The 14,553-nt window shown below is 55.0% G+C and overlaps 1 protein-coding gene across 1 annotated transcript in view; it reads right to left on the reverse strand.

Annotated features, from left to right (window-relative positions):
* Positions 1-2,953: 2,953 nt before the first annotated feature.
* The window catches only part of CACNG5 (calcium voltage-gated channel auxiliary subunit gamma 5), a 31,638-nt gene continuing 20,038 nt past the window's right edge, over positions 2,954-14,553 (reverse strand). The window contains exons 2-6 of the mRNA XM_037070232.1: positions 10,343-10,595; positions 8,278-8,364; positions 7,204-7,344; positions 4,988-5,133; positions 2,954-4,718 (exon numbers count right to left, since the gene is read on the reverse strand). Of these exons, the coding sequence (XP_036926127.1) occupies positions 4,461-4,718; positions 4,988-5,133; positions 7,204-7,344; positions 8,278-8,364; positions 10,343-10,538 (828 nt within the window). The 5' untranslated portion in view covers positions 10,539-10,595 and the 3' untranslated portion in view covers positions 2,954-4,460. The remainder of the gene's footprint in view (positions 4,719-4,987; positions 5,134-7,203; positions 7,345-8,277; positions 8,365-10,342; positions 10,596-14,553) is intronic.

The raw sequence follows: 14,553 nt of genomic DNA on the forward strand, positions 1-14,553 counted from the left end.
TCCAGGGTGATCTTCTCCACAGAAACCATCACTTTCCTCCTCTAAGTCAACTCCCATCTCGAAACTTCTGTCTCCTGACAGACACAGACACAACCACATCTTGGGTGCCTTTCAGCAGGGAAGCATCTTTTTCGCTCTGCATTGGGCATGGAAGTGGTGCCTNTCCCCAAACACTCAGCCCACCTGTGTGACCAGCCAGCGCCCTACCTGCGGGTCTGAGGATGAGGCTAAGCCTTTCACATCAATATCCAGGGTGATCTTCTCCACAGAAACCATCACTTTCCTCCTCTAAGTCAACTCCCATCTCGAAACTTCTGTCTCCCAACAGACACAGACACAACCACATCTTGGGTGCCTTTCAGCAGGGAAGCATCTTTTTCGCTCTGCATTGGGCATGGAAATGGTGCCTCTTGACCTTGAATCTGCTCTTGAACCTCTGGGGTTGGCTGAACTAGGGCCTCACTCCCCATAATATGGGGAGCAGGCACTGGCTGGAGAAGCCCTTTTCCCCTCCTCCCCAGCTCAGGGGAAGGAATGAGACCCCCTCCTGCTGCTCTGGGGGCCTGCCCTTTGCACTCAATCTTGTTCTTTCTTGGGGCCCCCCAAGTATCTGATTTTGTATCTAAATTCCATATTCTCTGGGTTGTCCTCCAGGTGCTCCAGGAAGGAGGCAGGGGATTCAGGGGTGAGAGGGCCCATCACTTGAGATTGGTTAGGTTTTGCTTGTAAAGCCAACCACCTTTAGAGTTAGAGGCAGAGTCCGAGGACAGAGACGGGGGATGATTTTATCCAACTCCTTCATGAACAAAGGAAAAAGTTAAGTCCCCAGTTCCTGGAGGAGCTATGTCCTGGCTATGGGGCACCTCCCTCTACTCCATGAGGAGCGTCAAACCTGCAGGTAGGGGCTGCTGAGCCTCGCCGGCCTGGCTGAGCCCACACTGGTAGCTCAGGCTTGCGCGTGCATGGACATGCTGACTCCCCACACACCCACATTCTGCACCAACCCTGCATTTGGCAGAATCCACTGTTCATCCACTTCTGCACCTACTCAAGACGTGAAGTGTTTGTGTTCCAGAAGCTAATTAACTTCCTAAGGGTCATATTAGCATATGAGAGTGTGTACACTGAGTTTGGTATAAAAGTCAAGACTGGGAGAATTGCAAATGGGCTCTGTGTGCTCACCAAGCAGATGGCCTCAACCAAAGGGGCAGCCTGGGAAGGCACAGAGCCTGGGTGTGCTGAATCCCCACACCCCTAAACTCCACACACCAACCCTGCAGTTCTTAAGGTGGAATGCCATTACCCCTGCTTTCCTGCTTTCCTTTTATCTACTTATGAAGGTTAATTATATGTGTCGACATGGATGGGCAATGGTGCCAGGTATTTGGTCAAACATTATTCTTTTCTAGGTATTTCTGTGAATTTTTTGATGAAGTTAACATTTAAATCAGTGGATTTTGAGTAAACCAGATTGCTCTCCATAGGTGGGTGGGCCTCACCCAATCAGTTGAAGATCTGAGTAGAACAGACTGACCTCCCCTTTGCAAAAAGGAAATCTGACAACAAATGGCCTTCAGACTTGAACTGGAACTCTTCCCCGAGTCTACCCTCTGCTGATGTCCCCCATCAGGTTTTGAACTTGTTGAGCTTGCATCATCAGATGGGCCAGTTCCGTAAAATAAATCTCGTTCTTATAGATACACATTCCATTGGTTAGCCCCTAACACACAAGCTACCCAAACATTAAGGAGGGGACTCTGCCCACGTGTTCCTCTGGATCGTCACTGTGCAGATTCGCCAGTGACTCCTCCCCTCAACTCTGCCCAGAGCCCTGACCGCAGCCCACGCCTTTGGAGACTATCTTGTGGTGCTGGGGGCCGAGGCATCTGGACTCAGGGGAGGCAAGACGGAGGGTGGTGATTTCCAGGTGGGAGGGAGCCAACGTCCCATGACTGGTAACCCCAAGTATTTGTCTTGCAAAATTCCTCAGATTTTGGTGTATGAGTGCCCCCCTCCCATTTTTTGAGAGAAAAAAAATAAAAGCGCTCATCAATGTATTTTTTTAAGTGCTCAAGGAAACAAAAGTGATCAGAAAGTACATTGGGGAAGGGGCCGTAATTCATGATTTCTGAGTTGACTCTATATACTTTAATGTTTGATTAAAATCTTTTGATTGTGGAGGGGTGGCAAACAGGGTCCAGCTCTGAAACCGATGTCCAGCTGGAAAGGAAACTGGGATGATTGCAGTTTGGCAGCTCAGCTCCCAGGCCGGGATGGGCGCACCCTGGTGACGTCACAGCAATCGCCCGCCTAGTCCGGGGTCAGCCTCCGGCTTCCCCTGTGCGTGAGGACGGGGCGGCGTGGTGACAGGACCGGAGCGCTTTACGGAGAGAAACGTGCATCCTACGGCCTAGTTACACTGACAAAAATGGGGGTAGAGCGTATCCACACACCTGTGAGTTTGGAAAAGCTGCCTACTCGTCTGTCTCCAAGTACACTCACCGATTCCTCTGCGGCGGGAGGACGCGGTTGCCAGGTCGTTCCGTACACGGTAACCAAAGACTAAAACAGCCATCGCAGGTGCCAGCGAGGGAGTGTTGGGGTCTTACAGTTGCTACTGGTTTATAAGCAAGGGTTGAAAAGTGAGGGCAATCTGGAGCTTTCCACGTGAAGCCGAATCATTGGAATTCAGGCTGGTGTCCTCACAAACAGGGAATTTGGACACCAGGGGCGTGCACGCGTGCAGAGAAAAGACCACGTGAGGACATGGTGTAGAAGATGGCCATCAGCAAGCCAAGGAAGGGCCTCCAAAGAAACCCAATCTCCTGACACCTTGATCTTGGACTCCTGGCTGCCAGCACTGTGAGAAATAAATGTCTGTTGTTGAAGCCACCCAGTCTGGGGCATTCTGTTATGGCAGCCAAGCTAAAAACAAAAAACAAAAAACAACAACCCACAAAAAACCACACAGACACAAAAAAACCGCCAACCCCACAAAACTGTCCTTTGGAAGGCCTCACATGTCACTTGCGCTTTTCTGTACAACTTTCCAGAGCCCACCAGGGGCCCACCGTGGCTTTGTGCACACAGAACCTAACACTATCTTAAAGAGAAAGAGAGAAAAGCAGGCAGAGCAAAAATACAGCAGAGAGCCCGTCGTTGTTTTGCTGGTCAGAACCTCAAGTCCGAAACTGCAGAGGCTGAGACCCCTGGAGAACTGAGGGGCGTTGGGTTCTGTCAAGGTCCTGCCACCGTTTTCTGCCCCGTGGACTTGGCAGAAGGTGCTCCACACCTTCCAGCTCAGGTTTCCTACCAGGAAAATGGGCATCAGGCTTCCTCACCTTCTGGGGACATCTGTTTGCCTACATATGTACCACACCCAGGAGGCAGATGTGGCCCTATGTTAGGATTAAATTGGCAACCCTCTCCCATGTTCACGGGCATCCTCGGGAGAGCAGCCAGGTCATTCCCAGCCTGGCTTGTTTAGATCCAAAATGTACCAGGTGTCGGCAAGTCCAGCTCCGGGTCCCACGCAGCCTCTCTGAACACTGCCTTCTGCTTAGGTGGTACAGACATCTGTCTACGTGTTTGGGTCTGAGGGTCTTGGACTGGACATACGGCCCACGTGAGGAGGGACAATATCCCCGGAGCCTGAAACAGTGCCTGGGAGTATGAACTCAGGCCAGGAAAATTATGAAATTCTTATTATCAGAGTCACTTCTTTGGGTTAAGGCATTAAAGACCCCTGTTAAATGTTAGGAAGGGGCCATACAGATTAAGACATCATCAGCCATTAACACCTCTTTGTGACTTCATCAGCAGCCTCAGAGTCTCCTTAGTTCCCTAGGGCAATTGAGTTCATGAGGGAGAAGGGGAGGGATTCACAGTCTGGGGGGCTGAGCAGAGGGTGGAGAGCACAGAGTGGGGGGTATTGTATGGAGGGAGGTGGGTGGCAGAAAGAATAAAAGATTTCACAAGGAAAACTGCTTGATAATTCTGAACCAGCCAGACCTCTTTATCAGAGTCACCTTTCGGTTCATGGTCCAGATCGTGAATGTGAGGGCCAAGCCAGTTGGCAAGCACACAAGTCCCACTGGGCCTGTGTAAGGAGCTTGGCATCTCAGAGCTGGCCTTGGCCTGAGCCATGAAGCTGGGTGTGCAGGGACCAGTACATGGCTGCAACACCCACCTGTTCCAGGAAAGCAGGGGGTGGCTGGTGTGATTGGCACTCAAAAGGTGGGGCTGCACCCATGCTCTCTCTCAGCCAATCTGCTTGCCCACTGGCTCCAGACTCCTGACACTACCATGGGGCAGTTAGAGATACTGGGTGGGTGGGGGCGGGGGAAGCAGGGAAACATCTTGGTCACTTGACAACAGCTAAGCTTGGGGGCTCACAGGCCAGCAGGGGAGCTCTGGAGAAGCTGCCTGGCTGTCCAGTCCCAGGAGGCAGGTGGTGAGGCTCAGCAGGGGGAAGACGACATCTGGTCATAGTCAGGGCACTTGAGCAAGGCTGGGTAGTTGCTGTTCATCTGCAGGGAGGCGTCGCTGGAGATGTCGGAGGGGCTGCGGCCCCGGACCCAAGCATCTGGGTGGAGGAACTGGCCTGAGTAATCAGAGCAGTTGCTCAGCCGTGGACGGTAGAAGCCGGGGTGAGGCCTGTACATGTCCTCGGCGGTGTACCTCTTCATGAACAGGTACACGGACATCACCCCCGCACTCTGTGGAGAGGAGGGAGCAGAGGAGGCTCATGCTGGGGGCCTGGCCTTGCTCCCCGCAGGGGGACACAGTGATGAGAGCCACTGGGGGTGGGGACAGGAGTAGGGCCCTGGGCCATCCTGGCCGGAGCAGCCACAAGCAGGTAAACCATGACATATTCTGGGGACAAAGGGTGGTGGAGTGGTGGGTCCAGGGTGTGCGTAGCCTGCCTTCCTCCTCTGGCTGGGCCTGGGCGTGCCCTGCTCCCCACCCAGCCTTTTGGAAGAGTTACCTCTGTTAAAAGGAAGGAGATGGCGGCGAAGGCAAACGACCAGCCATACTTGTAGCTGAAGTAGGTCTCTGCATCCTTGGTGCGGTTGAGCATCTCGTCGTTGATGCTGGAGATGTAGAGCACCAGGCCGACCACGAGAGAGAGGCCTGGGGGGCGGGCAGCGGGGCTCAGAGAGGAGGCCCTGGAGTTTGCTGGTGGGACACCCGCCTCCCCTCGGGGTTCAGGAAGGAAGCCCAGGACAGGGCACTCATTCTGGGGTCCAGGGAGAGGAGGAGCTGGCCTCCTGAGGACCCTGTTTAGACCATGACCTTCTGGAAAGCATGCATGTGCAGGTAAGAAAGCTCCCTGCCTCTATTTCATTTGTGCATTTTTGGGGTGGTGAATACACAATACTACATGCAGATGATGTATTGTGGAATTGCACCCCTGAAACCTGCATAATTTCATTAACCAATGATACCCCAATATAGTCAATGAAAAAAAAAAGCTCTCAGCCAGACTCCTCTTGAGCTGGTGGCTCTCACCCCTGTGCTCTCTGGACTCACCTGTCAGATGCAGATGCCCTCCCCCCTCCCCTGGATGTTCTGAGTCACCCCAGGGCTGGGGCCCTGGCACTGTAGTATCTTACAGATCCCCCGGTGACACTGATGTGAACGATGGTGAGAACCACTGAGCTAGCAGGGGGCTTTTGCTAAACTGAGGAAGAAAACTGTGTCCCCCGTCTCTCCGGCCGCAGTGGGTAACATTGCTGCGGAGACCAGCAGCTCCTGGTTTGTGCAGCAGCCCCCCACCCTCCACCCGACCACTGGGTGTGGCCTGAGGAGGTCATCAGGCAAGAGAGGTAAGGAGAGTTTGTCCTGATTCTGGTAACCTTTCAGTCGGGGTGGGGGTGGGGGGTCCCGTGGGGGTCCAGAGTCCCACTGCCATTGTGCAAATAAATGACAGCCTCAGGCACTGGTCCCGTCAATGAGTGACTGTAATTGAATCAGCACACAATTAATTACCCTGTTTTGAGCTGTTCAGGTTTAATTCCTTTCACATGATTAAACCAGGGCATCTTGAAGGATGAATGTTCAAGGAAAATCAATGTGACTCCAGACTTCCTGGGCACTTAACTCACGTCTGTGTCACTGCTGGTCCCGTGGACCCCGGCCCCTGCTCTTGTCGAACCACTGCGTGNCAATATAGTCAATGAAAAAAAAAGCTCTCAGCCAGACTCCTCTTGAGCTGGTGGCTCTCACCCCTGTGCTCTCTGGACTCACCTGTCAGATGCAGATGCCCGCCCCCTTCCCTGGATGTTCTGAGTCACCTCAGGGCTGGGGCCCTGGCACTGTAGTATCTTACAGATCCCCCGATGACGCTGATGTGAACGCTGATGTGAATGATGGTGAGAACCACTGAGCTAGCAGGGGGCTTTTGCTAAACTGAGGAAGAAAATTGTCTCCCCCGTCTCTCCGGCCGCAGTGGGTAACATTGCTGCGGAGACCAGTGGCTCCTGGTTTGTGCAGCAGCTGCCCCCCCCTCCGCCCCACCACTGGGTGTGACCTGAGGAGGTCATCAGGCAAGAGACGTAAGGAGAGTTTGTCCTGATTCTGGTAACCTTTCAGTCGGGGTGGGGGTGGGGGGTCCCGTGGGGGTCCAGAGTCCCACTGCCATTGTGCAAATAAATGACAGCCTCAGGCACTGGTCCCGTCAATGAGTGACTGTAATTGAATCAGCACACAATTAATTACCCTGTTTTGAGCTGTTCAGGTTTAATTCCTTTCACATGATTAAACCAGGGCATCTTGAAGGATGAATGTTCAAGGAAAATCAATGTGACTCCAGACTTCCTGGGCACTTAACTCACGTCTGTGTCACTGCTGGTCCCGTGGACCCCGGCCCCTGCTCTTGTCGAACCACTGCGTTCGGCCCAGTTTGACCTGAGGTTTCTGATCCAACTGCTGAAAAATCTCAGGTGCCACCCAGCTACTGTACAGCCTTGACTAAGGTCAGGTTCATAGCAGGAGGAGGAGGAGCTTCACCCTGGGTCCCCACCTCCTGGCCTGGGTGGAAACAGCACCACGCTGAGGGTGGGCTGAGGACACTGCAGGTGCCTGGGTCACTCACTCAGCTGGTCTGGCGCTGGGGGCGGACCCACAGCCACAGCCAGGACTGCCCAGAGCATGGCTGCTCGGGTGTCGAAAGTCCAGAGTGCACGAAAACCACAGACTTACCTGAGAGGATGAAGAAGATGCCAGAGACAAAGGCCAGTATTGTCCGGTGAGGACGGATGTGTCCGATGTTGCTCAGGATGAAGCCAATGAACATGAAGAAGAGACTGACCAGGGGGAAGGGTGTGGCTGAGCGAATCATTTCTAATTGAGGGAACAAGAGGACACCGTCAGCCTCCACTGGCCTCACCCTCCTGAGCCGGGTGCTCCTGGCGGAGACTGCCAGTTGGTCCCCACGCCGCGCTGTGCACAAACTCCCCAGGCTCCGTCCCCTCCTTGGCTGGCCTGGGACCTCCCAGTGCTCCCAGAGCCTTTGTCCCTTCGCCCTTAGCCTGTGGAGTCTGTGCTAACTCAGTCAGAATTGCATGGAAAGCTCACTTTCCACTTTTTAGGGGTCAGAACCAGCTCTGGTGAGGCCAAGGCCACGGTCAATCTTGCTGGGGGCCAGAGGGGCTTGATTCAGTTCTCTGAGCACTTCGGTTGGAATGTTTTTGTCCCCATCCCCCCTCCCAAATTCGTATGTTGAAACCTACTCCCCATTGTGATAGGATCAGAGGCGGGGACTTTGGGAGTTGTTAAGGTCAGGAGGGTGGAGCCCTCCTGCTCGGGATTAGTGCCCTTATAAACGAGACCCCAGGGAGCTCCCTCACCCTTCCACTGTACAGGACAGAGCACGAGGGCACCCGCTATGAATCAGAAGACAGCCCTCACCAGAATGTGACCATGCTAGAGCCTTGATCTTGGACTCCTAGTTTCCTGAATAAGGGAAGGACATTTCTGCTGTTTATGAGCTACCTGGTGTGTGGTGTTTTGTTCTAGTAGCCCAAGCAGACTAAGATGCTGGGTATGGGTGCCCTCTCATTTGCCTGGGTCACAAGGCTGGGACATTCCAGCAATCTGTCACCATCTTGGGATAAGTAATGGACAGAGCAAGTTCTGGGGAGCTCAGGCCAGCACAGCCAGCTGAGCCCAAGGACATCAGCTCTTGGGAACCGAGCTGGTCGCCCTGCCTCTTCCCTCTGCCCTGCTCTGCTCTGCGGAGCCAGTGGCCCAGCGTGGAGCATCTGAGGCACCTACTCAGGACGTTGACCGTGGACTCGGATGTCAGCTGGGTGTTCATCGGCATCACATATTCTATGGTGAAGCAGCGTCCCCGCTCCTCGCCTACAAAGACAAGAATCGTTTACCTTTCTGGGTCCTTCCAGAAAAGGTGGACTTGAAGTTATTCAAGTTGTATTTCCAAATGCTTCTAGGATCTTTGATCCTGGGTGTATTCATGCCTGGACGAGCTCCAGACCCTGGGCGGTCCCATCCTTCACAGCATGCCCTTCCTGAACCCGAGCTCCGAGAGGCGCGTGAGAAGTGGCCAGACTGCAAACTCAGGCTGAGTAACACGATGTGGCCGTCTTGCTGCTCAGGGACAGACTCAGTGCACAGTGGGCTTAGATTCCCTGGTGTGGGCGTCACGGAGCAGAACCCCCAAAGCCTTGTCAACCACTTCAGAAGCCCGATCCTGGTGACTTCCAACTCTGCCCGATGATGCCACATAGTCCCAGGCAGTGAGGGGTGAGGTCAGTTCCCAAAACAGACGCAAGTCACCAGCAGGCCAGGCCTTGAGGTGTCCCCCCTGTCAAATGCTGGTGGGCATCAGGTGGGCACTGGAAATACGGGGGATCACTGTCTAAAGTATATGACTGTCTAACCACTGTGCCGTACACCTGAAACTAATGCAAAATAATATTGAATGCAAACTGCAATGGAAGAATAAAATTAAAAAAGAAAAGAAAGGGAAAAAGAAGAGGTAAAAGGAGCTTTAGTGACCAAAGACCGAAGTTGGGGTCTCTGGCATGTCTGCAGTCCATCAGGGTGGTGGGGGTGGGGGAGGTGGGGCTGCGGATGCCACCTGTGAGACCACCCAGGCAGAAGCTGGAGGCCAGGCCCAATCTGGAGGTGCCTGGGGGAGGGTGGGGAAGATGAGGCAGAGATGGGAGGGATGACCGTGACTGGAGAGGAAAGGAGGAAACCTCCCAACAGCCTCCCTGGGAGGGCCGTTCCCAGGAGGCTGGTCATAGTCTTGAGATGCAGACAGGGCACGGCGGTGGCTTCCCCAACTAGAAAACTTGTTAGAAAGGAAACAATGTCTAACATAAAAGAATCCGTGTGCTGTTGCTGGTTTCCACTGCATTCCAACTCTGTCCTTGCAGCGACTCTTTAAGACAGAGTCAAATACATGTGTAATGGCAGTCGGTGGGCGGCACTGCTCACCAGGGTGACACATATACACACACATGTGGGCACCAACCCCACACCCTACCACGCAGCTGGGAGGACCCCTCTGCCCCTCTGCCCAGGGCACCCATAGGTTACAGGGACCTCCAAGCAGTGCCCAGTGACCACCCTGGGGTGATTCCAGTCAGCCCAAATTTGTGGCCCATCTCGGGCTATGGAGACAGAGAAGCTCTTTTTGTGCAGGCTGGTTCCGGCCTTGACGGTGGGACAAAGGACGATAGTGTGGCTCCGAGGCTTCCAGCAGTGGCCTCTAGAAGAACCAGCGCTGGTGGGGGCGGCACACGGACCTGCCCCCCTTGCACAGTGGGAACGACCTGCACCTGGGAGGCCGCCCGCCATCCCCTGCACACAGACGCAGAGGCTGCCAGGCCTCGCCCATCCTGAGAACCAGTGTTACTGAGTCAGGGAGACGTCCTTCCCCTCCCTCAAGCCCACTGCCTCATTCGTAAGGTGGACGCACCAACAGTCCTGCCTTGCGGGGCTGTGGGGAGGCCTGGAGATCAATGAAGCAGGGGGTTCAGGCATGGGAGGCGCGTTGAGCCCCGTGCGGTGTCAGCCTCCCTCAGCCTGGAGGTGGAGTGTGGGCAAGGCGTGGTTACGCACTCCTTTCAGGTGGGGAGACCCAGGTCCCCGGCGATGAGAGCGCTTGCTCAAATGGACGCTACACATCAGGACTCGAGTTTGGGACGAGTCCCGGTTGCTGCAGGGGACACTGCCTCGGCTTCCGGAGGATTGTCTAGTAAACCGTACGGCACCTCCCCCAAGGGTGGGGGAGGGGCTCCTGGGCAGTTTCCCGGGGGTGGGGCTGCTCCTCCCCCCGGGGCAGAGTTGTCTACACCCTGGGTGCCCTTACCTGCGAGAAAGCAGACACGCCACAGGCCCGAGTGCAGGGACATCTTGATCTCCGTGCTCTGGTTCTGCGGCAGGACCACGCCCTCCTCCAGGTACAGCCAGTAGTCGGTGCTGACAGCGATGCCCAGGAGGCCCAGGCCACACACTGCGAAGACGCTGCTCAGCAGGGTCAGGGCCTTCCTCCCGCAGGCGCTCATCTTCTCGAAGGCTGAGTGGGGGCCCACAGACCTGGTCCTGCCAGCAGGGGGCGAGCTCTGGGGGTGGGAACAAGTAGCGGCTGTACCTTTGAGGATGTCAAGGTGAGGGGCCCCAGGCGGGGGAGGTAACTAAGGTGAACTCCCCCTGGCTAAACTGATGAGTCAAGAGCAATAGGCCAGCTCTCTGGAGGTCAGGCCGCTGGGCCGAGGTGCACCCTCTTCTTCTTCCTGCCAGGAACTCACAGCTTTCTTGCCAGGCTCCTGCAAGGGGCCAGCTTGTCCTCTGTGGGAATCCCCCTTGCTGGGTAATGCTATCCATCCATCCACCCAGCAGTCCACTGTGCCCAACATGGGAGATGAAAAGACAAACACTGAACAGGACACCATCCTCACCCTTGAAGGCTTCCCACCTAAAAGGACAGAGGGTCCCACAAAGCAGTTAAAATGCAGCTTCCGGGAGGCTGTGCTAGAGATCTGCCCAAGAGCTCTGAAGCGGGGAGGAGGGCTGGAGGAGTAAGCTCTGCCCGGGGGCTTCTGGGTGCTGAGAAGGACTCTGAGGGTCAAATGCACCCTGGCAGAGAGCTGCAGCAACCAGGAGGGGATGGGGCAGCAGCCTTGGGAAGAGGCAGAGGGTGAGAAGGCTTCCTGGGAAGGTGTCTTCTTGGGAAGCGCTGCGATCAGGTGCAGTTCTAGGTCAACAGAAGTGAAGAAGCCACACCACACAGTCCGAGCTCAATGGACTTTCTAAACCCACCTAATCAGAGGCTGTCTGACTCTTGCCTTGGCAGGAGCCAGCTCTGAAACAGCCAGGGAGGAGCTAAGAGTCTCTTCAAGCCTGCTTGCTGACACCTGCCAGGGCCAGGCACTGGGCTGGGAGCTGGGGAGCCCTGAGGGGTAAGGCCGAGGGATGGTGACCCCCATGGAGCCCAGAGCCCAGCTCAGAGTTCTGACCACTGGCTGCCATGTGGAGTTACCCAGGGTTTGCCCAGCCATCCCCACTGCCTGGGTGCCGCTCCGAGAGATCCTGGTGCAGCTGGGCTCAGATGAGGGCCACAGTGTTTTTCAAGTGTCCCCAGTGATTCTAATGTGCAGCCCAAGTTGAGAGGAACCGGACTTTGCTACTCAAAGTGTGAACCACGGACCAGTCGTGTCCCCTGGGAGCTTGTTAGAAATGTGGATGCTTCAGCTCTCCCAACTTTGTTGATCAGAATCCGCATTGCAACGGGATCCAGGTGAGTTGTATACCTGCTGAAGTCTGCAAAGAACTGGGCCAAACAGGTGACAGGGAAGCCCAGGATGTGATGAGAGCCCAGAAGAGGGTCACCCCGGGGGGCTCGAGGGGTCAGGCAGAGCCAACTCCAGGAGAGGGTGGGCCTGGGCAACTCAGCGTGCCTTACTTAAGCCAGTCGTGCTCTCGATGTTGCCAAGCGTGAACCCTGTGCAATAGTGCAAAGCCAGAAATGCTGAAACAGGGTGAATGTTCACGCGAGTGTCAGGCACGCAGCACCTGTGGTGGGGAGGGACGCCACCCAGCGGTGACCCAGGACCCTGCTCAGGGCATGGCCTCATGTCTTAGTGTATTCATCTGCAGGGTCTGAGTTGGCTGCAGGAGGGGAGACAGGCAGGGGAGGTAAATGGGTGCTCTTTGCAGGAAGCGGGGGACGTCTGGCACTGAGTCCACAGCACTGGCCCTGCCCTATCGGCTGACCATGGAGGGCTGACTGACCTATACAATGGGAAGGCTTCCTGGAGCTTCGTGTGAGCCCGTGGAAACCGATGCACCCTGTCCGCCAGGCCCAGAGCACCCGGGGTTAACCCGAGCCACTCCTTCCTGAAGCAGCTTTGACAAAGAAGGAAAAATGAAATGCAAACCAGCCAGCCCTCCCCACCTAGCCAAGTCCCTCTCCACCCAGTAGGGTCGGGGGCAGAGCTGGTCAGCTAGGCTCCCAACTGGGTTGCAGGTATGTCACAGAGCACCTACTGTGTGTGGAGTCTCCTGCTCCCTGCCACGGGGGAGGCAATGGCATCAGAGGCACTGTGCGCAGAATTCATCTGCTGGGAAAGGGGGACACAACAGCATCAGGGTGGTCACACTGGGGCGGGACACACCTGGCAGGTGGACCTCAGTGGGGAGGGGGCAGAGCAAGCTGCCCGGAGGGACCCTGGAGACAGCTGCGTGGATCGGTGGGTTGGGGAGTGACGTGGGAAATGATAATTAAGGTTTTCATTGATGGTTGGCTAAGTACATTCACTTACATTTGAAGCTCCCAAGGCCCCCATATCTTCCAGAGAGGATGTGATTAGAACCCAGGGACGGTTGCTGGAGGGAAGGGGAGGAGAATACAAGGATGAGACGCCTGGATGAGAACAGAGCCCCACAAACTGCAAAGAGCCTTGAGAGGCAGGAAACCTGGGCCGTATCCTCAACCCGGTCACTAAATCCCTGTGTAAGACCTGAAAATCAACCTTCTGCGGCCTGTTTTTCTCCGGGGTAACCCAGAGAAAGAGAATAATAAAAGTACAGTCTACTGAATGTTTACCACGACCGTGAGGCACCTGCTAAGCACTTTACCCTCTGTTTTAGTTCTCACAACTCTACCACTGCCTCCCTGCACCGGTGAGCCCACTGAGGATCAGAGAAGTTAAGAAACTCACCCAAGGTCACTCAGCTGGCGGGTGGAGGCCCTACCTTTGAAATTCACCCTGCTTCATTCTCAAGACATTTCCCATGCCACCCCTATGAGTGTCTTCCAAAGTGGGGTCCACAGAGCAAAACTGCCTTGGAATAGTCTAGCAAAAAAGACTCTGGTGAAAAAAGCCTTGACAAGCGCTGCATGTAGGTCTTGAAGAGTCCCATTGCACATGCAGATGTTAAGGCCTCGGAGATCTACGCCCACCGCGCACCGAGTCTGACCCCAAACCTCATGCATTCCAGGGCTTTCCCCACATATCTGTCCACACAACCGTGCCTTGCTCTGAGACAGCCACGCTGGGGACAAGGCTGCCCAGAACAACCAGGCCTGTCCTGCTCACCCCCCAGAACGGCCGGGAGATTAAACGTCACGGCAGCGATGACAGGGCTTTGAAAAATCTGAGGCATCGTCCTGGTGAAAGGAATTATTCTTAAGCCCCGATGGGCAAATAAGCCCCTGTCCTTTTAAGGCAGATGGATCAGGGCTTTTGAGATACAACAGCCGGTGCCGGCCGCAGCTGAACAGCCCATTTCAATGATAAGCTTGGCAGCGAGACAAAGAACGGATCTGGGTCTTCATCACAAAGATGAAGGTGGAGAGCAGACCGGATCCGAATCTACAAACACGAGAAGCGGAAGAAGAGGCCAAGGCTGGCCTGACCTGTGGAACTCTGTGACAGCAGAGCCTGAGCGGGAGTGGGCGTGGGAAGAGGGGGAGTCCCCTTCCAGAGGAGGTGACAAACTCATGGGCTCCTCACAGAGCAGAAATAACAATCCCACTCATGACACAAGACTAGTTGTGCTTCCATCATGAAATCGTACTTATCTACAAATAAATAGCACCATCAGGACCTTACAGCTACCCCCACTGGCTGCACCGTCTCCCTAGTGAGGAAATAGACCCTTCTGGAGTGTTGGGGTGACGAGATGTATCCAACTGGGCCACTAGGGCATCTAGAAACGTATGTGATACAATACTTGGAAGATGGTCTTTGTAAAGGACCACGTTACCTAAGGGCCATTGGCTGATCCTACCGGGCTCACTCTTGGCAGCCCCCAGCTGACCCTCCCATGTAGTCTTCAGGAGATGCTTTCTGACTCGGCATTTCTGATTCTGAAAACACCCTGTAGGGAGAAGGACTGATGTTTCTTTCAAACCACATGTAGGAAATCCAAGGTCCAGAGGGGAGGGGTACCTGAGGCTGCCCAGCCAGGCCCCTGGAGGGGGGGGTCACCCAGCCAGGCCCCTGGAGGGACCGAAGTGTGAACTGGTAATTTTTCTGAACGCTGATTCAATGCTTTTCCCCCCTGTGCTGCATGGAA

This window comes from Sturnira hondurensis, unplaced genomic scaffold (genome assembly GCF_014824575.4).
Source record: "Sturnira hondurensis isolate 20B ecotype Veracruz unplaced genomic scaffold, ASM1482457v3 Scaffold0018728, whole genome shotgun sequence".
In the NCBI taxonomy this organism is placed as follows: domain Eukaryota; kingdom Metazoa; phylum Chordata; class Mammalia; order Chiroptera; family Phyllostomidae; genus Sturnira; species Sturnira hondurensis.